The sequence below is a fragment of the Epinephelus fuscoguttatus genome, linkage group LG3, assembly GCF_011397635.1.
Source record: "Epinephelus fuscoguttatus linkage group LG3, E.fuscoguttatus.final_Chr_v1".
NCBI classification, from domain to species: domain Eukaryota; kingdom Metazoa; phylum Chordata; class Actinopteri; order Perciformes; family Serranidae; genus Epinephelus; species Epinephelus fuscoguttatus.
This window is the reverse complement of record NC_064754.1, coordinates 20,339,941-20,365,552: the sequence shown is the minus strand read 5'-3', so window position 1 is coordinate 20,365,552 and position 25,612 is coordinate 20,339,941. Positions and strand designations below refer to the sequence as shown.

Here is a 25,612-nt window from a genome sequence, read left to right as displayed (position 1 = left end):
TAATTGTGCGTGAAAATCCCAGTAGATCAGCAGTTTCTGAAATAGTTAGACCAGCTTGTCTGGCACCAACAACCATGCCACATTCAAAGTCACTTAAATCACCTTTCTTCCTCATTCTGATGCTTGGTTTGAACTTCAGAAAGGTCATCTTATCTACATGCCTACATGCATTGAGTTGCTGCCACGTAATTGACTGATTAGTTATTTGTGTTAACGAGCAGTTGAACAGGTGTACCTAATGAAGTGGCCAATGAGTGTAGATAAGTTCACAAGTTTTTGAATTTAAAACCCTACATGTTGACAAAACATAAAAAGACTTATATAGGTGGTGTCTGCACTGCACTTACAAAATGCTCTATAAACCATCTGTAGGCAGACTTTCGAAATTATGCGGCATTCAATTTTGAATCAAATGTACAGCTGAATAACTTCAGATCACGGTCTTGTTTGTAAGTGACATCACTTTTTTATTAATTAAATTAAAAAATTAAAAATTAAAAAAATGATGATACTGAAATGATTAAAATGATGTTACAGAATTATTATTTTTTTAGGCACTTGCCAGGTAATTTCCTTGTTTTAACTTTTTTTTTTTTTTTACTAATTTCGTGGTAATTTGTATAATATTTCTCCCAATAATGTCATTTCTTTTTTGTTGCTCATTGTCTTCTTCCCAAGTTTTTAAAAGAGATCAAGCCAATGTGCTCAGGTTTCAAAGGGTTAATGACAGACACTTTCACTGTGTGTGGAAAGAAAAACACTGAAATCTTTCCAAAACTTGGAAATTTTATTTACAGTTCAAGTCAGTCACATGCAACATTTTTTTCTTTAAATGAATAAACATGAAATTAGCAAAAACAAGAAAAGAAAAAAAATGCATATTATTTTCTCCAAAATAGCAATATACAAAAATAGAGCTTACAAATACTGTACAGCAATTGTCTCCAAAAATATTCTGCTGCAGAATTCTTAGTTTTACAAACAATGTCTGTGAGAGTCCACAAACATAATCAGTGTTAACAAAAAGGGGGAGTAGGGGGAGTAGGGGGAGGGGGGAAGCTGGTAAAGGTGGGAGGGTTTGTTTGGACAAAGAGGAGGGAAGTCATTTGTGAGCTGGAGGGGCACTACGAGGGCTACAGAGGAATAAATAACACACCGTAAAAACAAGAGGAAAGTTCACTTTCGGGAGGCAGTGATAGAGATTAAAAATCCTTAAATGGTGTGGTCGCTATAACCAACCATGGAAATATAAGGAGACCCTTCATCTACAGAGAATGTGGGGACCACATGTATCTATTTTCTTTTTTAAATAAAACGGTATTGTTTTGTCATTTTCTCCCAAAATACATCTACCATCAAACATCGTGCCCTGAAAGGACAATCACATTAAAGGCTTTCTGATGCCGTCATTCAGACGCTTCCTACTCTGAGTATCAGTATATTTTGTGATGCAAAGCCGTGTTCCTGCCTGTCGTATTTCATCTGATTGTGTCTTGCCTATTTATGATGGAGTTAACTCGGAAGCAGCTCTGACGTCAAAGGTAATTTCAGTCGCTGGAAGCCATTTATTACTATATTCATGGCTGGCTCAGTTTCCATTCTGTCCTGGCCTGACTGACTGAGACTCTTGCCTGTCTCCTCTCTCCGTCTCATTGGCTGGGACTTTGATCCATAACAGCTCATTCTGGGTTGGCACTTTGTTTTCGGCGGGATTAGGACGGCACACAGGAAGGAAATGGGGGAAGTTCAGGTGAAAGGCTAAAAGTGTTTACAATCAACCACAACACTTACGATGGCCAAATGGCAGACGTATTCAGCTGCCATTCAGTTTATATGAAGGAGCATTCTTTGTGCACCTCATGTATAAATACACTACTACTGATACTACTCTCTACACACATTTAACAATGGTGATATCAGTGGCAACTTGACTATGCAAAATAGCATGCTTTCACATTAAATCTCCTCCTGTCCTCGTCTCTCTCTCGTGATCCTTTACATTCCAAGACATAACTGTTAGCAGGGACGAAGCTTTAAGACTTGTGTTATTCGCGCTGCGTCTTTCAGGGGGCAGAACTACTCAGTGATGTTTAGTTGTGGGGGTCATGGCATGAAGGAGAATGTTGGCTCTCATATTGGAAAATTTTGCAGTGAGATACAAGTTCAATGAAACAGCCTTCACAACCAAGGAGCACAAAAGGTACCACATACTGTACATCACACACTGAACATACTGAAGCTCATGTTGCTTATTTCTTCAACATAAAGCCACAACCTCTTCACTAACAGGAAATGTAAATGAGTCACTGATCACAAGAGGGTAAAGAGGTTGTGATATCAACGAAATAAACAGCCCTGGTCTTTTATTGTTTTTGTAATTGTGGCAGTTTTTGTTCAGGTAAGGCTAATGTGGACAACATGTTTCTTTGAATTTGAGTTGCACCTTGATACGGGCATGGAACAACTGACTAATATGCTTCATACAGGAAGGAGAAATCCTGTTTTGCTCTCATCTGACAGTCGACATTTTCACCTTGCTGCCTGCTCTGACCCGACCACAAAGGTTGTCACTGCGGGGTGTGAGCAGAGATGAAAGGGGCAGAGTAACGATGGTTTCCTTCCACAGAAGGTGAACCGCTGTCACTTTTTAAAGCCATCTCGGTATTGGGAACCTGTGCCGCTCTGTCCGTGACAGTGTCTGATGTCAGAGAATAATGTCTGATTGGGAATTTTGAGTTGTTGAAGGCACAATCAATATCAATATATCTTTTGTTATATTTTTAGCATATTCAAAATTATTTTGAGTTGGATGGAATTGGATTTCATCAGGATTGTTAATTTTCCGTCAGTAATGTCTGTAAACATTAAACAACATGTACACAAATCTTTTATAGCACCAGGACACATTGTAATATTTGATCTAAATGTTGTCTAATGTGTTTTATTTTTTAAGAGGGACTTCTCTTTTGTTGACATTTGGATCAGCGATTGTGTCTTTAATGAGGATGTATGATTGTCATTTGACAATACATATCACAGGTAACGAGACAATCTCCGACCAGTTTTAGGTCCATCGCTCTGACACACAGCCGCTCTTTTAGATCAGCACATTTACCCACAACCCTTTTACCAAATGCAGCTCACAAGGGATGAGGACAAAAAAAAAACATAACCACAAAAGCTGGCAGGGCTTAGAGTTACTCTATGTGTGGCACAAAACAAAAAGCACTCTGTACCGTACAGAAAGAGGGAGAGAGGCGAAAGCACCAGAATACTGCAGCCAAAAAGCAGAACTACCCTTTATGCGTGTGTGTGTGTGTGTGTGTGTGTGTGTGTGTGTGTGTGTGTGAATGAAAATGCTGCTTCATTACAACCTGCTGACCACTGACTCTCTGGCAGCCCAGGCGGTGTGCGTGCGTGCGTGCGTGCGTGTGTGTTGGGGGGCAGCTCGAGCCCTGTGTGTTTTACAAAATAGTGTGTAATTTGACCAAAGGATATGCTGATGATCTGCTGAGGGCAGTGCTTCTGATACAGGTGTCAGTCAACTTATTCACTCTATGCAGCTGTACCAAGAAATTATAATAAATAAAAAAAATAAATAGTCTATTGGGATAGAAGCAAAAACAACTGCAACTGTGTATGTGGCACATTTTGAGTAGGAGCTGAACAGCAAAGGCAGCAAAAGCCTTTGTAATCCTGGTCTCTTTCAAAATTTAAAGGAACAGTGTGTAAGAGTTAGTGGGATTTAGCGGCATCTAGTGGTGAGGGTGGCTGACTGCAACCAGCTGAAACTTCTCCCGGTTAGAATTCCTTCAGTGTTCATTGTTCAGGAGAGGTCCGCAGAGGTCTCTCACTCTCCGAAACATTCGACCAGGCGTTAAAAACCGGTAAAAACACTGAATAAAGCAGTTTCACATTATGAATCAGTGTTTCTCTGATGCTGCACAGCTAGTCACAGACAGGCCGCTAGCCCAGCACCAACTAGGAGGTTGTTATCATGAGCCAAATTGTCTCTTCCTCTCAAAAACAAATGGAACCGGTTTAAACTGATAAAAATACTTAAAGCAATTTCATGAAAAAAAAAAAAAATCTGTTTTTTTCTGACGCTCGTCACGGAGAAGCTGCGAACGACGGTGGCCGACGCAGAAACGTAAAAACATGAACGGCATTATGTAGAGCCAGTGTTTCGTTTGTCTACTGTAGAAACATGGCAGTGCAACATGGCGATCTTGCTGTAGATATAAACGGCTCCTTCTAAGTAAACAAAAGCATGACAATTCTTATTGTCAGGTGATTACACACTCAAGGAAACATACTTATCATATTATATTCCATTTTTGCCATTACATCCCCCTTGATCCTACACACTGGACCTTTAAGTGTTGATTGCTTTCTAACAGGATATGTCATTCTAGTTTGAGATAACATGGCTGTTTGACATTTGTTGCTTTGTGAAGTGTCACAGCCTTCATCTGAAGCAAGCCACGTTTACATTCACACAGCTCAGCTTCTTCAACAACAACAAAAAAAAGATGCAGCAGCAGAGCAAATATTTAAAAAAAAAAAATGGAACATTTATGTTACATGTTATAGATCTTTGTTTAATATTGCTTCTTACTTACGTGTTTGTTCTGTAAAACGGTTTCATAGATAAAGCGCCATGTTTTAAACACTAATACTGGTTTAGGTAATCACAGTAGTTACTTTATAACTCTGATTTTCAGTTGGAGAAGTCCTGAATTGTTTTTCTGAGTAATGCCTGGGGTGACAGCATATAGCCTGGCAGCACTCCTATATGGAGGGTGTTTCCCAGTAAATTCCTGTAAGAAGAATTTGTTATGTTTTTTTTGTTCACTGTATCACCTTCCTGTTTTGACAGAGTAAAAAGGATGATAACAACAGTCACACTGTAATGAATGACAAACAGGCGATGAGGGAACAAATTCTGTCGGCTTAGTGTGAAATATTCAGGGTTTCAACACATTCAAACCTTTCACATTTAGTCAGACATAAGTCTCAATGTTGCTTTGAGCTTCATTTCTTGTGTGTGTGTGTGTGTGTGTGTGTGTGTGTGTGTGTACAATTACCTGACATCTATCAACCGACAGGTATTGTTGTCCCTTTGAGATATTTTTTTTTTTTGTTTAAAAATCAAAGTTTACTAATTAAAATGAAAGCCTGTACACAGTCTGTACACAGAAATAATAGTTAATGATAAAATATAAAACATAACCTTGCTACTAGCATCACAAGCAATTAAGGTTTGCCTTCTCGTAAAGTGCTTGTTAAGTTTTTTTTTTTTGTTTTTTGTTTTCAAACAATTGATATTTTAGCGTATTGTAGTTCTTGGCTTTTGTGTTGTTTCTTCCTCCTGGTCTTTAGCTGGTGTCCCCAGAAAAGTGCTTTGGTTGAGAAAAAGTCATCATCCGACCACGTCTTGGCCAAGAAGCAAACTTCTAGATCAACTCTTCTTCATAGTCCGTGAAAAGAAAAACGTGAAAGCAGTTGATTTTCAGTCAGAACTGATATCAGGAGATCCTTCTGTGAACCGATGCAAGGATACGAGAGGTGACGATGGCCGCAGAGTCACGCTTTTTGTGAGTATCTGCGCATGAACTCCAGTTTCTCCGCTGTGTCCACAGACTCATACCGAAGGTGTACCTGTACAGGTGAGAGTATGAGTGATGGGATGCGTGTTTGTGTGTGTCTGTAGTGTACTATAGGAGAGGGTCCAAGTCTGCTACACCAGGTTCTCAATGCCGGGTAGAGGCTGCTGTATTGGCATAGGTGGATCCGTGCTGCCGGCCTGCTGAGCGAGCTGCAAGACGGGCATGTTGCACAGCGGGCACACCTTCCTCACCTCCAACCACTTAATGAGGCACCTGGAAGACAGGAAGTAAACTTGGGTTAACTTGAGTCACAAAGGTTATTCAAAGTCACTGCTTTGGCCTTAAAATTAGGACACAAACTACACCTGTTAATGGGTCAGCAGTAGGCTTAGCAGGCTAATGGATTGAGAGAGAAACATCATATTTTGCAATAATATAATGTATGATAGGTAAATTCACACTTGAGGTAGTGCAGGCAGTCTGCTAGAGTAACATTTGTGCTGAATGTGGTCAGTTTCAACGGTGATGCACACGTAAAGCTACCTTGCCAGTTAGTGTTAGCTAATTTGCTAATGCATACCATATATATGATGTTCTTGGTACATTTTTCATTTTCTTAGGTGTAAAACTGTCTCCCTCCACTGTGCCAGCCAGGCAGCATCTCTCATGTGGCAAGAGTAAGTAACCAGAAAAAAACCCCGGCATGTATATGTTTGCAATGATTAAGAAACGGTGTAGCTGTTACCACCAGGGGGCACTGATAACTATCTTAAATGTAAAACGTCCCACATACGGTGCATTTCTATGAGACACTAGTTTTTTAAAAACAGTATTGAAGAGAACCTTTCATAAGTGGCTGTTTTATGTTTAAAAACTGACATATCAATGTGTATCAGATCCAAACTCTCCAATACTGATGCTGGTGTTTACTATGGCTGCCCACTGAAAGTCAAAGATTCAAATCATCTCCTCAGCTGACTGACATTCTTCATGTCAAGCTGTCGTCCTTTTTTTCCCCAGAAATGTATTTTGGCTTATTATTTACCTGTAAATCAAGATCGTTACCGCGGGTCATGTAGAATAAACAACCAAGCTCACATCACATCACCCACCAGCAGGAGTGTTTATTGTTCTGGTGCGGCGCAGTGCATTCTGGTAGTTGAAGGCTCTTTACCTCTTGAGCAAAAGTTGCCACAGTCCCTTTTCTCTATTTTCTCTGGTCATGTAGCACCTATTTCAAAAAGTATTTGTGTCTTTCTACTGAACAGACAGCCCAGTTTGGGGAAAAGACCATTTTTCCAGCAGTGACATACTACCTTCATCACTGAGACAGAGGCAAGCACAGCGCATTTATATTAAATTATCTAGTGTGGTACTCCATATTGCAGTTGCGCCTAACATTTCTTTGACCTAGAAGTGACTTTGATGTGGAGCTGAAACAAGCTGTCTGTATCCAGCCAAAATGCAAAACATTAATTTGCTGCTGTATTCTGTTTTACGTAATTATTAACTTTGTGGTTTTGAACTGTTGCCCACAAAAAAAGGCTATCTGAAGATCACTGTGGCCTCTGGGAGATTTTAATGTGTGTTTTTCCACCATTTTCTGATATCTGTAGAGTAAATGATTGATCCAGTAATTAAAAAAAATAATAGGGAGATTAATCAATAATGAGAATATAGTATGCTCTTCACCACTGAATGTTTTTTTAATGGTCAGCTTGGAATGTGTTTTGTCCGTGAAACAGCATGGAATTAGTCGCACACACACTACAAGGGGTGTTTATACAGTGGATTCAGTGAGTGGTGACCACTCTTGCTGCAACTGGGGGAAAAAACTAGGCCAAGGGAGGTGTCGTGCTGATATAAACAACTCAGTTGAAATGGTCAGGGCACGGGGGGGAGGTGTGTGGGATAAAGTTGGCTCAAGCAATCCATCATGTCTTGTGTAGTTCAGAACTTATACAACACACACTCGGCTTTAGTTTCATGTACAAAAACATATATTTATTAACTCGTTTCTGTCATCACCAACATGCACTCAATCCACACAGTGACTTAACAATAACTTCACTCTGATGTCTAAAAATTCTGGGGTTTTGGTATGGTTTTTTTTTTTTTTTTTTTTGGGTTACATATGCTCACTGTGTCACGGTTAATGTGCCTAAGAGCAGGTAAAGATGCATGAAAATGTCCTATTTTGTTAAGGAAATCTGTGCTGATCCACTTGTCCTTGACTCTGTGTGTGCATGTGTCCGTGAATGTCAACAAAAGCTCGTACTTACTTTCTATGAAAGGCATGTTTGCACGGACAAATCCCCAGCTCGTCTTTTTGTTTGAACTCCTCCAAGCACACCGCACAAATCTGAAAGGGAGAGGGAGAGTTTAGAGATATTCTCTGAGCGGGGGCGATACAACAATTTTGACTTTGTTGGTTGTTCTCTGGTGTTTGGTTCTTTCACTCTTGATCTGAACTCTGTGTTGGTGGATTGAAAACAGTCTATCCAAACAACCAAGGTCAAGCACTCATGGAAAAAGACAACTGTGGCCAACATCTGCAAAAAATTGACACAAACAACATAGCAGTAACTGACCAACTGTGTTCTGTCACGTAACTCTGACTAAACTCACATTGGGGACTTGTTCGGTTAAAAAGACTGAAAGATTTGAAAGACAGCCAGAGGCATAAAAGTGGAGCCACACCACAGCGAACAGGACAATTGGTGCATATTAAAACCTTATATTTGAGCGTAAATCGTGAACATTTTTGATGGCTATCGAGCTCATGGCATTCTACCTGATGCTATGAGTGCACACACACACACACACACACACACACACACACACACACACACACACACACACACACACACACACACAAATGCACGCGCCCGTTCAACAGGCATGGCACCAACAGGTCATGATCTCACAGCAAGCATTAGCTAGTATTTCAGTTATGTGTGACATTGTTATTTGCAATAAATCTAGAGTAAAATATGTAAGGTAGATTTTTTTGAAGTTGCCTAGTTGTCAAATTCTGGAAATTCTGTTTTTAGTAGCAGTAGCAGAATATTTGTGAGTCTTATTTATTAATCAACTACCTCCTGGTTTATCATTGTCTTGCTGCACTGACGTGTTACAAGTGTTACAACTTTTTCAGTGCATCCTGAGTATGATCCAGAGTGAACACATTCAATTTCCAGATACATTTGTGAGAATCTCCTTGAACAGTATGAAGCATATGATCACAGAACATGAATCGCACTCGCTCATCCATCCATTTCCCCCCTGTGTTTCATAAGTTCAGTGGCAGCCAGCTAAGAAGAAGTTCTTGTTATTCACACCTTCCTTCCTGGAGGATCCCAAGATGTGCCCAGGCCAGAAGGAATATATAATCCCTCTGACATGCTCTGAGCCTGCCTGGTGTCTCCTCCGCTATTAACACCAACGCCACACCACCGGCTTGAGCAATGCCTGTGTGTCTTTCTTTTTATTCTGGCGCCCTAGTTACGGGGTCAGAGCAGCCATAAAGCCAGGTGCGGCTCAGCTGCAACTAACAGCGATTCGGATTCTCACCTATTTTTTCCACATGACGTGTGCAGTTCTTAGCACATAGACAGTGAAAATGATATGTTGATGGCCATACTGATGTCATACCAGCAACATTGCATCTTTCACTACAGTTTTAATGTCTATATCAGTGGAATATGTCACAGACATGAAAAAACTCCACACTTCCTCTTTCCATTTCACATTAAAAGCCCTGTACATTCCTTTTGCTTGCTAACATATGCTTTTATCATGGCTTTTAAATGAGGCAAACTCAATGCAGAAAGACACGGCTGGCAGTAGCAATGTTAGAGTTTGTCACCCTGTCCTTCCAGGTAAGCCCAGACACCCTGCAAAGGAGACTCATTTGGGCAACTTGTACAATCTCAACTGCTGACCCAAGGCCAGGGCTGGCATAAATTGAACAAACTGAGGTAACTACACATAGTGACGGCAGCATATGGCTGACTACACTGTCCCTAGACCAACATTAGAATTGCAGTGACAAGGACGCACAGTGCGTAGAGAACTGGGCATTTTTAAAGTGTGAGAAAACGGGCAAAAATCTGCATAAATAATATAAGTCCAGACAGAATTCCCATCACACCACTCGGTCCAACAACTGGGTGACATTTCCATAAAAGAGGGTTCTAATTTGGCGCACTATTTTTTGGTCGTCTAACCCTGCAACTATTACTCCTTTAGCCACACAGATTCTCTTTCTCTTAGCTCTGCTTTATGGGGGTGGATGGACAAGGAAGGATGAAAAGAACAGCATGGGGGCTCTTAGCTTTCTCTCCCGATGATTTTTGGACACAGAACAATCTTCTGTTAAGATGTCTGCTTTGCTCTCTTTATTCGTGAATAGATCAATGTTTTTGTTCCTTTCACTGCCTTGTCTATGGTGTCACACTCACAGTCGGGATCTGGCACCCTTCACCAACTTTTGACAGAATCCCTTTCTCCCCATTAACTGAATAAACCCAGTAAGCTTTGGTTACAAATCCCATGCAAAACACACGGACTTAATTTTGTGGAAAAACATCAGAGGATCATGGATTTGATCAGAGGAAAAATATGTGCTACAAATGATTTAATTAAGAAATGCTGAGCAGAAATAAGTTGCGAAATAATGTACAATTTAAAAAAAAAAAAAGCTAGGTCCAAGAGAGCCAAGCAACACAAGTTTGTGAAAAGAGGAGAAGAACCGAGGTTCAGAATAATCCTCAAAAGTTATTTGTGGCCAGAATAGGGACTAGTTAACCTCAGTGGGTATTCGGACCAACAGGCCATCTGGTTCTGGATCTCCTGTGACGAGGACATGTTGCCCTTGTTTTTTTGTTGTTGTTTTTTTTTTTTTTTTTTAATCTTTGGCAACACATCCGCAGATCTGCATCTACTTTCTTCCATTATTATTCTTCCACACACTGCAGGTCAGGTAAAGCTAATTGAAATCTGCAACGGCATAAATCTGAATCTGCAATGAGTTTACATAATGGTCACTAATGTGCAATCGCCACAAGAACATTCAAATCCCTGTGGCAACACACACAATGCTCTACACATTAACACATATTTGTTATGTGATGTTGACACATGGACAAACTATCAACTGAGAAAAGAAACTGGGAGGGTTAAACAGTGTACTGGACATCTAACACACAATAAAAGCCTTGCAATAAACTATTCACAAGGCTTTAATCGGAAAATAAATATCTAAAGTAGGCACTAACGTAATTATACAACAGAGATATGGGTGACAGTTGTTTCCTAACTATATCACGGAACAAATATGAACCGGCCGTCAATCTAATCTAATACCTGAAGCAATGTAAACATCGAAACAACTACGTAATCAAAATGAAAACAGCAATGGTTACGCTGAACTTTAGAAAGCCAAATATGATTATTTTAAGATAAATATAAAATGATCACCTCTAGATGGATAGAAAGAAACAGCAGAATATAATGCTAATGCAAAGAAAATATGTAGCTAATCAGAGAATAACATGCCAAGGCCACTGTAGGAGATTACACTCTTTGATACCATCATCTTCTCACAGTATGTACTGGATAGGCAAGGCCAAAGTAAATAGTGTTTTGCATTTGTCTGGAAAGTGAAAAACACTCTGCACCATCTTAAGCCTTGGTGTGTACCCTGAAAAGTGCTTTGCAAATAAAATCTATTATTATTTACAACTTATGTCCAACCAGGTAAATGCAAGTCTGTGCTTAGTGAATGTGTCTTAAAATGATGACTGCACTAATAGGAGAATATATAATAAGTGTGGTTAATTACAGACTCTTGGGTTTTCTAACCACATATACACTGTGGTGTATTATGCCAGCCTAGTCTCAGAAATACCTGAAGTGGACATGAACTGTTAACAAGGTATTACATGGTGGTGGGCATGATATGTGTTAAAATTATGTGCTGGCGACATGAAAACAATGCTGAACCAAAGTCAACAAGGATGTTTTGTCATGGTGGACACACAAATTAGCCCCTTTTACAATGCCTGTTCAAGGTGGGAATGCTATGCCAATGCGCCACCTCGCCGTGCTTTATATAAGGTACGATCACCAAATGGTCTCGCCTTTAATCTACCACTTGAGGTAGTAGCAGTGTTGAAACTGTGCCTGTACAAACAGGAAAGTATGTGGGAAAGGATATAGGGGGCATGGGTGTGACATTTTGATGCGTTATACGTGCAACCCACTGCAAGAGAATTGAAAAGTAGCTGTTAGCATTTAGCAGCTAACTCAAAGAAGAACAGTGGCCGTAAATGTCTGCAAATTAGAAAACAATGAGATTGGGGAGCTCTTTACCACACAACAGGGGTGGTAAATGATTGTTTCAATGCCATTGTTGTTTAGAAAAGTGCTATGTAATATGTCACACTAAAGGCCGAAACTGTTATGTTACATGTCACGCCTGTCACGCCTCCTTGATTCCGCAAAGCTGCGATGCAGTGTTTAATCACACACTGGGGTGCAACGATGCTGTGGTCGTTTGATTCTGTGTAAAAATACAAAGGAGGCATAAAGAAGGAACTTTGTAGCGGCCCTATAGCGAGATCTCTGTGTAAAGAGGGCTATTATACTGTATATAAATAGTAAGAAAGTCCACACAGAGCAGGTGGGATGGGTGGTGAATGGGTCAAACACACATGGACTTTCAACCAGGAGACTACCATTAGTGTCCTGTTTAAAACCCAAAGTCAACATAATTGTGATTTTATGGACTGAATGCAACAATGCAAAGTACTTCACATAGACACTTGACATACTAAACAAAGTACGTTATGTAACTATGCAGGGTACCTAAGTATTTTTTTGGTCTCCAAACTTAATTGTTTTTCTTTTCCTAAACCAAACTGTGACTCTTTATAATAGACTTTGCATTCGCATTTTTTCAGATTTCCAGTAATTTCAACACACTTTGTGTCCATCACCACGTGATGCAAAGTTAAGAGGGCGTGTCTACTTTCCATATTCCTGTGAGACTGTGTTGATTGTATCATCATGACCAATGTTTTAGGTGTCATTTTTTATCACTCCATCTCATTTGATTTTTCTTTAGAACTGTGTTAAAATATTTCTGCTGCAAGAGCTTCACAAACCTTTACACAAAAAGATATTCAAACGAAACCATAACAGATACTGACATTTTTACATGTAATTGATTGACGTGAAGTGTAATAGCAGGCTTACACCTATTCCTAACAGGCCGCAATGCGAGTGAGCGAACATCAGATTGTCTAAGTTTCCCAAAGAAGACTTTCTAACCTGCTCCGTGCATCAGCAAACAAGCTAGCAATGTGTTGCTTATTCCATTCTCTCTCTATTATAGAAGTCCCAGCAGTCAATTACAAAATGATTTGCTGCCTTAGTAAAACAGGCACTAATGACACACAGATAGTGGGTGTATGTACATCTGTGTGTGTGACTACAAATGAAGTAAAAGGCTGAAAAGGCTTTAGCTGGTGTTGCATTATGATTTTCTTCACAAGATCAGTGGCATATAGCAGTGTAACTTAATGCCTTACTGAAAGATGTGGGTCCTTTACATTACAGTATTCATAACACACAACAAATGGAAAGAGGGGTCACTGTCATACTACAAAAAGGAAAACTAATCAGGTTACACATCAGACAAACTTGAACATGACTTGACCAGTAAATGGATCCCATATCAACACCCATATTCTAGATATTCCATCAAAAAGCTGAGATTGAATCTGTGCAGCTCAGTCTATATCCGTGTCTCCAGGGTGATCCTTTGGCGTGGGAGCCTTTAAAACTAGGTCATCCACACTGCCTAGTGTCTGTGTGTGTATGTATTATTGTCCTTAAACAAATACAGCTTGACTATTCTGTCACAGTCTTCACTCACATGACACCGTCCGATGCTTTCTCTCAGTTTCTAACAACATAAACAACACAACCCGGAGGCCTGATGGAATGGTGGGAAATTCCAACACTGCTGACAAGAAACTGTGTTTAGCCACGTGTCAAAGCGCACATGAAGATGCTGTTGTTAACGTTTCATTTGCACTCTAGTGTTAAAGGGATAGTGTTCCTGGCTGGGGACCACCATTTGTCTACAGCAAAGCCAGTGCTGCTGCTTGTAATTTTCCAACCAAGCTGAGCTGACATACAGCATTATGTAATAACAGTAGGAGAAACATTCATGACTTAAACATAAGATGCTAGTTTTCACATGACAGTGTGTCAAGACAGATGCAATGATATAAATAAAATGTGTGACATTTCATTGTTGCCAAACTAGACAAAAATCCACAACACATATAAACCCAGGAGGTGTACAGTACAGCTGTGCAGAGAGCCCAAACATTACAGTGTGTCCTGAAATGTTCAGACAATGGCATATGTCTGCTACTGATGCACATTACATAACAGGAGTTTGCACCATTTGGAACCTTTTATGATCCATCTCGAAGCTGAGGATGTTTACGTGCATAATGATAGCATGAAATGCACCTTCAGAGTCCCGGGCCTTAGCCCTTTATTTTAAATCAGTGACGAGCACAGTGCATCGTGGCACAACCATCATTACTGCACGACAAAGAGGAAGTACAGAAAAGATGACCTGAGTACATGAACGACATTGTGTCTGAGGCGTTTTTTCAAAATAAGTAGCATGATTAGTGCAAATTAAGTGATAGAGCAGTACAGCGTGTGCTCGTCATGTTTGATTACAGAATGCTCCATGCACAAGACAGGCCGAGCTGGTGAAGAGGATAATAAATACGATGGGAAACCGCAAATAAATGAACAAAGATGATGGGTGCTTACCTCATGCAAATTTAGCTCTTTGACTTTTTCCTTCTGAATGACCTGAGAGGTGTAATAAGAGACAAGGAAAGATTAGTCATTGGTCGAGACTAACACAGTCACAGAAACAGAAACCAGTTCTTCTGAAAACACAATAACAGACTTAACATTTAATAATGACTGTGTGATGAACCAACAGAGGGGCACAGACATAAGATGTACTATGATACAGTTGCTGTTCTACAGTAAAAGCATGTGCACAAATGTGTGTGAGCGTCTGTGTGGGTGTCTGTTGTGTGTGTACTATATGAGCTTGGTAGACTTATATAGCCCACAGGGAATCTGACACATTTATGTTTTAAGCTGGCAGGTACCAAAGGGACAAATTACATTTACAGTTAATGGTCACTGTGCTTGTGTGTGCGCATGTTTAACTCTGACATGTTGGGTGTTGTTTCATACTTGTATTACATAATTGAAGGACATGAGTCATGTTAATGCCCTCCATCACTCCTTCTTACTGGCTTTGCAGGGTATACTTTGCTGGCATGCTCTGTCCCTGCTAACTGTGAACCTGATTTTTCCAGCTGAGCCACTTGCTTCCCTCCAGCTTACGTGCAATTCGGGATTTTGGGTGTACACTTGTGCTCGCCTAAAACTGGTAAATATTTTTGAAATGGGCTAGATCCATTGAGAGGCATAACCCTCGAAATACCTGCAGCTGCCAGAAGAGTCGGCAAATGAATTTATGCACCAGCTGAACTGACATTTAAGGACTAGAGGGGATCTTCATGATTTTCTCAGAACAAGTACACATACTCTAACACTTCATTTCTGCTTGGCATTGGGTCGTGTGTGATTTAAAATTTCTGTGTGTGACACTGGAGTACTTGCTTGTTTGTATGCATATAGCTCTTTGTGCGCCTGGTGCCGTAACCTGGGGAGATGAAAAAACAAAACGTCTTTTTGATTAGTATGTGACCTTCAACTGACTATGTTAAATAGAGACAAAGCATTCATACATCCTGGAAAAAGCGAGAAAAAGGACAAAGTTGGATGTGATTTCCTTATAAATACTTGCCTTCTGACACCAGTCTGTTCTAGTATATCAATGTGGTACCAACTGAGCTTAAAAGGCAAGTCTCAGTCCCTACAGAATATAATAATAATAATCTGGCATACATACCATGTTACCATAGTTTTCAGCACAGATTTCTATCTCGAGATAAAAATACTTGGGCTGTGCATGTTCTCCATGAGTGTTACAGAGGAGATGACTCTGCCTCAGGGGTATGTCAGGTGAAACACATGACACTTCTGACTGAATAAATATTAATTAGATTAACCAATTACATGCGGAGCAAAAACAGAGCAATAAAACGGCACCTTACTGAACTCTGTTAAATATTTGTTTTGCTTAGTAATGCAATAGTAGGCCAGGTTACATATTAGCAGATACCTTAGGCCTTAGTTCTGTGTCAAAACAAGTACCGGACATAAAGTAAAATATCAACTCACAGTATCATCCAAAATACAGAGGATCAGGCATTAAAAACATACTGCAGGTCGTCAGGACACTCTTGCAAAACTCCAGGTTAGAAGGAGAGTACCCACAGACACAACCAGTGTTTAAAGTTTTATCAAACTCCTGGTGTAGCTCTTAATAAACAGTGCTCTTTTAAATGAGCATACACAAAACAAAAGAGAGAACATAAAGAGCACTGGATAACAAGAGGATCTAGGTACCAAGAATGAAAATCAAATATGTAGAAAAAAAGGGGAAGAAAACAAGAACAAGAGAGATAGGAGAAATTCATAGGTTTGTAAGATTTACCTCCATTACAAGTAACCTTAACCTCTCGCAGCAGAGTGAGAGGGATCTGTAAAACAAGCAGCACAGTCTAGGAGAGAAACTGACATTTGGAAAGAGGTCAGCAGGAAAAGGTGCAGAGACTCCCAAGGGTAGGGGACAACTGGTCATTGGGTGACGAGGTCGTGCATGAATGATGGGTGTTGCTCAATGACCCTTAAGTGGAGTGTCAAAGTGGGCTAGGAGAATAACCAGCTGAAAAATGGAAAACAGGTGTCCAAATTGACCTTCCTCTAGCCCATAATTTGCCTGTGGTCGATGTAAAATATGTGCGACAGCCTAATGTAAAAATGGTTTGGTCTACTTTGTGGTTTGTCACCTCACTGAACATTCATGAGCACCAAGTAAATGTTGCTAACTTACTGTTGCAAAGATCTACATTTATCAGGGCTTGAAATACCATGAGCATATGCATGGTAGCGCACGTAAAGTTTGAGTAATGCATGTGATTTTCAGCTCTACATGCACCAGTGCACCTAACATGGTACAGCTGCCGACTCACGCATTGAATCAAGCAATTGACTCTTTTCACAGGCTCTCACGCCACAGTCTACGCACAACGCACGTCAATTTCCTCACACAGTGAAAAAAACACGACAGATAACATCGTGGATTGAAAAGAGAGCACAGGGAGCGAAAATGAGACAGAGCAGCACAAAACCACAGCAGCACTGTGAAACCACTGTGGTCAGGCCAGCCGCAGCTGCCGTGTTGAGGTGAAGTTACTTTTAAGTTAGGTACTCAACAGATATTCACTCCAGACCCAGCAGCATCTTCTTATTAAGGAGGATGGTTGGCTCAGCTCCCTGCCCTCCACTTAACTGCTGGGGGCTGACTGAGGGATCATTGATGTGTTACTGTTTCTGTAACACAAATATTTTAATAGAAAGTACTGGCAGTTTTTTCAAGTACTTCCATGCACTGAAGAAGTCCTAACATGATTTTAAAAAGAAGTTCCTATACGAGGTGTGCTTAGGAGCTGCTTAAAATGTTCCTATGGCCATAAAGAATTTAGTTTTACTGCACACACTTGTAGCAAGAAGGTTTCTGGTTCGAATCCAGGGTTACCTGTTCTCCCCGTGTCAGCGCGGGTTTTCTTCGGGTACTCCGGCTTCCTCCCACAGTCTAAACACATGCATTAATTGGTGACTCTAAGTTGCGCATATGTGTGAAAATAAGTGTGAATGGCTGTCTGTCTCTACGTGTCAGCCCTGTGATAGTCTGGTGATCTGTCCAGGGTGTACCCTGCCTCTCACCCAATGTCAGCTGGGATAGGCTCCAGCCCCCACAACCCATAACAGGATAAGCAATTATCAGGGTATCTGCAGGTTTCAGTAAGTTAAATTTAAGACTTTTTAATGCCACCTTGAATGGAATTTAAGACTGAAAAAATTATAAATATAAGCGATGGTTGGAGGATCCTGCTGTACTATAACCAGTGCTTAATTTGTAAAATTAGAAGTGGGGGAACACTTTTTTAAGCGGCACCAGAGCCGCTTCACTGTGCAACTCCGAATGGAATGGTTGTGACATCTAGTGTTGTCACGGTACCAAAATTGGGACCCACGGTATGATACCAGTTAAAGTATCTCGGTTCTGAGTAGTATCATGATACCACAGCAAAAATGAGGCAGATGTGCCTTTTGTCATTTATAAAAAGATAAATCACTTTTCTATAATACATCAATGATATTTCAATGGAATAAATTACTTACTGACTTATTCATAGAAAAACAGCATCATTAAGTGATTAACATAGGGGGACTGAAATAAAATAAAAAAAATAAATAAATAAAATAACAATCAACCAGCCACCCTCCTCCCCTGACAAGTAAAGAACAGTCCCTTCATAAGTAAAGAACAGTCAGTGTAGTAAAGTGCGGTGAGGTCTGTGGGCCGTTATCTGCCACAGAGAGAAATGAGAACGGCAGTCATGATGCCAACAAAAGAGGAAATTAGGCTACTGGACCTGGGGTCGGATTTCTCTGTCGCCGCCGGTAAACCGTTATTTTCCGCCACAGAGCCGCCATAGGCTATTTGACCACCATATTCCTGTCTGTGACCCCCTTTCAACCCACAACCTGCAGGATTTGCCTTTCATTTCTGCTGCTGGTTGAAATCTGGACTCGCACTGCGTGCTGAATGATTTATTTTGCTGGCACAAAACTATTTTTAGTCACAAATGCGAGTAAAATGCTCGCACATAGAGCTCTGTGGAAAACAAATCACTGCCGACAAGTAAAAAGTCATAAATAATAACTTTCACTGCTCAAAGATACTCACTGTCTAGAAAACAAACCACTACAGCAGCATATTGAGTGCCAGGTGGCCAGCGCATGCCGTTATGCCCTTTCCACACAGAGCGCGCAAAGCGCAGACCTCCGCCGACGAACCCATTCATTGTGTATGTGCTAACACCAGCGCGTGCCGTTATTGGACGCCGCATGGATACAGAAAGTCAGATTAAATATTCCTTCCGCAACAATTTTAAGACCTTTGAGTAATGAATTTAAGACCAATTTGAGACATTTCTAATAAATTTAAGACATTTTCAAGCCTTACTTTTAGATACATGAATTTAAGACTTTTTAAGACTTTTCAAGGATCCGCGGGTACCCTGGTTATGGAAAAAAAATGAATGAATGTACACCACTGTAATTCTGGTTGAATCCTGTCATGGCTTCGATGGAATTGCAAATAAAGACAAAAAATTCACAAAATCGTGCAGGGAAAAAATACATGCACCAGTGCATGTATGCAGAAAAAAGTATTTCAAGCCCTGTTGATTTAAATTGCACATTCAGAAACATTAAGGTCATGCTCATGAATTCAAGGTCTCCTGTCTTTTACTTTTAGAAATACCTCACACTCAAGAAGTACTTGTCAGTCCTTGTCATGTAAACTACATTGCATATTTCACATATGTGTGTGTGTGGACTGAAGACTCACTGATAAAGATGGCTGAGTATTTCTGCGAGAGTCTGCCTAGTGTCAAACTATGCATGAGTGTTTATCTTTGTTGGACTAATGACCCGTCACACATCAGCTCTAACATAATTCCCTGATCCCATCGTCTACCTGTCAATGCAAACAAGAACAATGACGCTCAACGCACAGAGCCCATATAGGATTCCCTCTGTATGATGGCCTTAGAGGTTAAACAAAGCTGTGGCCAATTTTTAAAGGACAAATTTGCTTAATATTTAGCCATACGGAGGCTTTGAAGGGTGAATTCATCTTGCGCAATGGTGCATATGGTTTTGGGCCAGTCCTTTGGGAGACTGCATCTTTAGACACCTTTTATGGAGCAAAAATCGCTCTTTTGCCTTAACCTGGCAATCTTGACTTTCAGTATTTAATCATGGTACTGCATCAAAGTCATAACGTGTGTTTTCACAGTTAGATGAGGAATTGGAGGAAAACAGTAGTAGTTAACCTACTTACCATTTGCCCTGCAAGATAGGATATGGCAGGGTGGCGAGGGGTGAATTATGTTGGGAACTGCTGCTTCTCACTGTCTTAGATAAAAAATGCTGGACATTATTTCTTTTCAATTTGTTGCTGCAAGGAGAAAAACCCTGCAGCAACAGCAGCAAGGGCAATTTGATTAGACCAGCTGGGTTAAAAGAGGGACATGGGAATGAGTAGTAACCAACTCTAGACCACATCTCCTGCAGGGGAAGTAATTAGCGGATTACACTTGACACCAAATGCCTTAAAAGGGAGCTTTGACAAGATGATAATGTTACGAACAAGAGATTTAAACATCCAAATGCAAATTTAATGAACACCCAAATGTTTTTTTAATTAGTGTAGGAATATGGTTAAAGCATTATGGAGGTTAAGTGGCTCTTTAAAAAAGGGTTATAAATAGTTTCTTTGACGCCAAGTGCCATGATCATAATAATGTAGACAAGCAGCTTATAGTATAAAACTACTGTTCTTCCTATCAATTCAGATTATAAGTCACCAATTGTAGTATCATAGCTACATTCTCCAAACTGTGCTGTTGAGATTTTTTGCCCTTTTGTGAAATAACCTTTAGCAAGACTTATAAAAACACGCATTTCTACAAAGGAAAAAATATCATTCAACCTCAACCAAAAGTCATAGAGACAAGTGCCATACAGTTTGATGGATAGAAACTACATGATAATTAGAAATTTAATTTAACTGTTTTGAATATATTTCCATAACATATTCAACTCAGGGTGCAGACAGTTTAGCGATGACCTTCATGGCAGTTACTCTATGCCATTAGTATTGAGTCATAAAGAAACATCAGTCCCTGTAATTTATCCTGTTTATGCATAGATATGGATATAGCTACAGTGCAGAGGTACACCTGGGCACTTTTTGACTAATAATTAATGGGCCAAAGTGACCTGAAATGTACAATGTTATGTGTTATGACAACAGTCTGTGAGAGTTAGGGCTGCCCCCTAAAAGCCGACCAAACATTAGTCGACCAGAAAGGTCATCAGTCGGCAAGATTTAATTGGTCGTTTAGTCGCAGAAAAAAAACAAAACTCTATTGGGAGCTGCACCTTGTCAAAATAAATCAAAACCTTTATGACTTGTAGGTATGGGCATTTAATTTGAAAGGGCAGACACAGGAAGAGGCCACGCTCAGCAGTCAGACTGGAGTCACGTTACAAACCAATCACAGCTGACAGATATCTTTCCCTTCTTCCGTAAATATTCAGTCTGATAAATATGGAAAAGTTGATCATGTTAGTGCAGGGCTACCCAGAGCTTTACATCTGTCCCATGGACGACAGGTCTACACATTTATAAACAGCGCCTGGAAGAAGATCAGCTCTGTAAAGAACGAACCCAAGGTGATATGTAAACTCATCTTCATTGGTCGACTACAAGCATGACGTATCATCTGAAACATGGAAGTAGCTACATGCCCATTAGCCCACAGCGTCATTAACAGGCGGCTCGCTCAGTGTGTGACGTGCACTTGTAGATAAAATATAGGCCTATATTAATGAAGGTTCATTAGTACGGTTTTGTATTTCTCTGTAATGTAGAACAGTGTTAACAATGTTACTGATACTATTCTTTCTCACACCTTCAACTCAAACCATTGTGTTGCCCCGCCCAAAATACATAATCTTATTTTAACAATAATATTGTAAACATGCTGGTAACTAGTCAACTAATGACTGTAAATAACGACTATTGGTCAACTAGTCGGAGGCAGCCCTTGTGAGTATAACCATTCAGTTATCATTATATAACATTTTTCAAGTCTCACATAAGTAGAGATAGAGAGAGTTTGCTAGTTAAAATAGATATATTATGTTCAAAGTGATCATCTTCAAAGTCAGACTGCGCGAAGGCTTTTCCTGAACAAAGCTATGTGAATTGTAAATTCACATGAAAATTCAAAAGACAAGCAAATATCTAAAAAAGCCAGTGTTCAATGCAGTTATTTTTGTGGGGTTATCAACGTGTGTGTCTGGCTTTTTACTTCCTCAGGTTGATTGTGCCTAAAAAGCTTTAAAAAAAAAAAAAAAGGTTTCTTCCAAGAGATAAATACATATTTTAGTTTTCCATCCTGGCTCTTTTGAAATTGGCAACGTATTAAAATGTTAAGATAACTTGTGCTGCACTGCCACCAATTAAATAACCAGTAAGTTTCACCCAGTAAACAGACGATGTAGCCTTGCCAACGAGACCCCTGTATGACACTTATCGCCACAAACTCACACAGCAAGGAAACATCAAACACAAAACAAATTCAAAGCAAAGCCAAATCCACGGCTAATGGGTGCATGGCTCTTACCTTATTAAGTAGCAGCAGAAGAGGAGGCTGAGGATGAAGACAAAGATGGCGGTCCCAAACACCACAATGTAGATATTAAGGGGAAGATTCTGGAACCCTATATTTGGCATCCTGAAACTGTAGTGTGGGAAATCGGAGCTCATGGATAGACTGGATGGAGAGACAAATGGCAAACAGTACATGAGTATTTCCTCAAATATCCCCCTAATAAAAACAATATTGACACATCATTACATGACACAAAGTTAAACTGAAACTGTGGGTGATTTAGTTTTACTTTCACACTAGTTTACTTTCAGTATTACGTGGACATATTTCAGTTTGGTTTTACTGTAAATCAGCTTTATCAGTCATACACACGTCTTCAACTGCAGGTGCCAAAAAAATGTTTTGAAAATGCTCTCTGCTGGCATTATTCCCAAAACACACATTTGCTTTCCTTTGCTTTCTTGAGGCTGACATACTAACCATAACTTTATGGCTTTTTTTTCACAATTTGGAGGATTTAAAGACTAAAAAGTATAAATAGGCATTAGTATATGTAGGCATAGGCAAATAAGTAATAGCCCAGAGCAGCATTTGAGAGAGAACAACAAGCAAAGTGAGTACACTCCGAGTCATGTGTGTGTATACCCCAATGTATGCAACAGATCTTCTTTAAACGACAGTATAGAGAACAAGATAAATGCAAACATATTATTAACATTTGAACACACAATCCTCTCCAAAAAGTGGTGTCCATATTGGAGTATCCTAATATATTATTTAACGTGCAACCTGTCACACAACATGAGGCAAAAGATACCCTTGAGCCACAGTAAAGATGCAACACAGCTCGGCTTATCCTCTACTAACAGAGCCTCTGAACTCTAAATCAACTGAATTATTTCATAATGTTCATACACTTTATTGTAATACATTTGAGAGGAGTTCCCTTCAGCCGAGACAGCTGATGCAACTGTTCAGCTGGTTCAAGAAAGGTAAAAGAGTGCTTCTTACTACAAAAATTAAGGTACTCAAATATTGGCAATTGGCAATACGAAAAATAAATAACACAAATGTCAGTTATGCTCCAACATAAGACTGTTAACCCCTGCACAGCAGCTTGCAGTTGCCCTTTATACAGAACAGGCACAAGGGACTGACTCAAATGCACATATGAGGGCACTTTGTAGTGGGACTGAGTGTGGTCTCATATGCATAGTGATAAACACTCCATGGCATTACTTATTGCTTTGGCATGGTCTGAATCCACAATGGGAGGCTGCCTGAACACTGTGGGGAGAAGGACCCGCCTTCCAATCTGCTAATTGAAATATCTGGGCGATGTCATTGTGAATGAAATGTTTGAAGTCTATCCTCAGATATACCTGACTTTAGTTCAACAGTGTCAGCATACAGTTTGACACAGAGCGTTGTCCATTGAGCTTGGCTACCCTGGCCAACTGGGCTGAGCCTACTAGTATGCCACAGCTGACAGACAGCAACTAGTGCACTGCCAAAACTTCTGGGTGTAACATGCGCTCCAGAACTGTTCTGCATGTGCAAGTAGTTGTAGACATTAACAGACTATCCAAAGTGTGGATCACACAGCGTACCAACTGAGCATGCTGTGTACTTCACTGAATGTCCTCTTCCACATGGCGTAGCAGCGCTGCTTCCCTAAACACATTAGAGTAAGTCAATAAAATCCACAGTAGGTTAGGGATACATATGCACTTTGCCTCTTCATTCTCTCCGTCCCCCAGCTAATGAGCCAATGGCCATTCCCGCACAGCTGATTTATGACTCTCATGCTCTTGGGTTTGTTTTAATTGGCCCAATGAACCTCAAAATCTGCAGTGAAAGTCAACAGCAGGACTATGGCAAAATATGTATTAAAAGGCAACTCAGAAACCAATCTGTGACATTAACAGACAGCTAGAACTTTATTCCTACAGTATTCCGTAGCTCTTCGTTTTTCATCGGCTGTCCGTAGAGTAAGGGTTCTTTGTTTTGTTTTTATCATTTAACACTATGGGCCCGAATAACACAAAGTGCATCCAAATTCACACCTGTTCTTCTCTATGGATTTTCTCCGCAACCTTTCGTCACAGCGAGAAGCCACGCATATCACGTGAAACAGCGGAATCGCGGCTTTCCGACAATACCAAGCACTTCTCGATAGTTCAATGTTTTCACAAGAAAAAAAAATTATAAAGTTACACTAAAACTATGTATAACAAAGCTTTCATACAGCTTTGCACACACATTACTCTTGGATGGATTACTCGCGAATGCAGGGTCACACAGAAATGCCACGCATGTCACATGAAAGCGCAGGACTGGAGCTTTCCCCTTGACAGCGCCACTGGCCACGCACATTTGAGTTGTCGATGGTGACAACGTGTGTCGGGTTAGAGTGTACCAAGTGCAGCACGATGCTGGTATATGACAGCAAAAATACGGGGACCTCGACACTTAAGAGGCACATGACGAAGGCTTGCCATGGAAAGAAAGACGAGAGTCAGCCTTCAATGTCCACGTTCGTATCCTTAAAAAAAATGTTGGGTTTAAACCGGGCTCGGCCTCATAATTACTGTTAAAGGGATGGGCCGGGCTCGGACAGAACATGCACAGGCTCGGGTGGGGTCAGGCTGGATTTTTTTGGACCCAATCTAAGCTCTATTTTGGACAACTGTGAAGTGACAGAATGTCCCATCATCATGGTTCTTATATTGCCAGATTCCAGAGAGTCTCCCCTCTTCATATATGGTAGAATATGTCTACTTCCAACTTGCTATGGTGAGATACATGTAAAAATGTAAGAATTTAGTAACAGGTTTTTTTTCATTGGTATAAAATTTAATATAAAATACAGGCACATAGAAAGACATAATGATGGCAAATCTGGACAGTCCAGATTGTTCTGAAAAAAACAATATATAGGCTAGCATGTGTATGTAGCCTTTATATGACTGTGATATGAGCTTAAAAGTAAAGGCAGTAAAAGTACCCCAAAAAAAGACCTACGGCCCAAAGGATTAAAATACACCCCCTTTTTGTTACAAAACAAGCAAAATGCAAAGTTTACAAAGGCTTCATTGTTGACATTTTTTGACAGCACTGTATGAGCATACCTACAAGAATTCCTTCTGAAAAACTGATACATAAAAGCCAAGGCACACCGACAAGGACCTATTGGTAAAGCGCTCTTACTCAATACCAAAGGGACAAGACTGGACATGTCTACGCCTACCCAGAGAGGAGGAGGAGGAGAGGACAGGAATAACTTTGTCTCCTTCGGGAACCCCATCTTGTGCCCCTCCCCTTCACTAAACACCAAGAGCTTCATTCCTCTGCACTCCTCTGGACAGTGGAAAGTTTTGCAGGTTTTGCTGAAGCCTCACTTATGATTACACCACACGTGTACAGTTAAACTTGTGCTCTATTATATAACTACGGCGTCTCAGTATAGGGAACACTCTCACCGTGACCCCGAGAAGCCTCTAT

At 40.3% G+C, this 25,612-nt stretch overlaps 1 protein-coding gene across 1 annotated transcript in view; it reads right to left on the bottom strand.

The window, feature by feature from the left end:
* Nucleotides 1–768: 768 nt before the first annotated feature.
* Nucleotides 769–25,612, bottom strand: part of rnf24 (ring finger protein 24) — a 38,025-nt gene continuing 13,181 nt past the window's right edge. The window contains exons 2-6 of the mRNA XM_049569439.1: nt 22,121–22,270; nt 15,348–15,390; nt 14,475–14,516; nt 7,892–7,971; nt 769–5,882 (exon numbers count right to left, since the gene is read on the bottom strand). Coding sequence (XP_049425396.1) covers nt 5,741–5,882; nt 7,892–7,971; nt 14,475–14,516; nt 15,348–15,390; nt 22,121–22,263 — 450 coding nt within the window. The 5' untranslated portion in view covers nt 22,264–22,270 and the 3' untranslated portion in view covers nt 769–5,740. The remainder of the gene's footprint in view (nt 5,883–7,891; nt 7,972–14,474; nt 14,517–15,347; nt 15,391–22,120; nt 22,271–25,612) is intronic.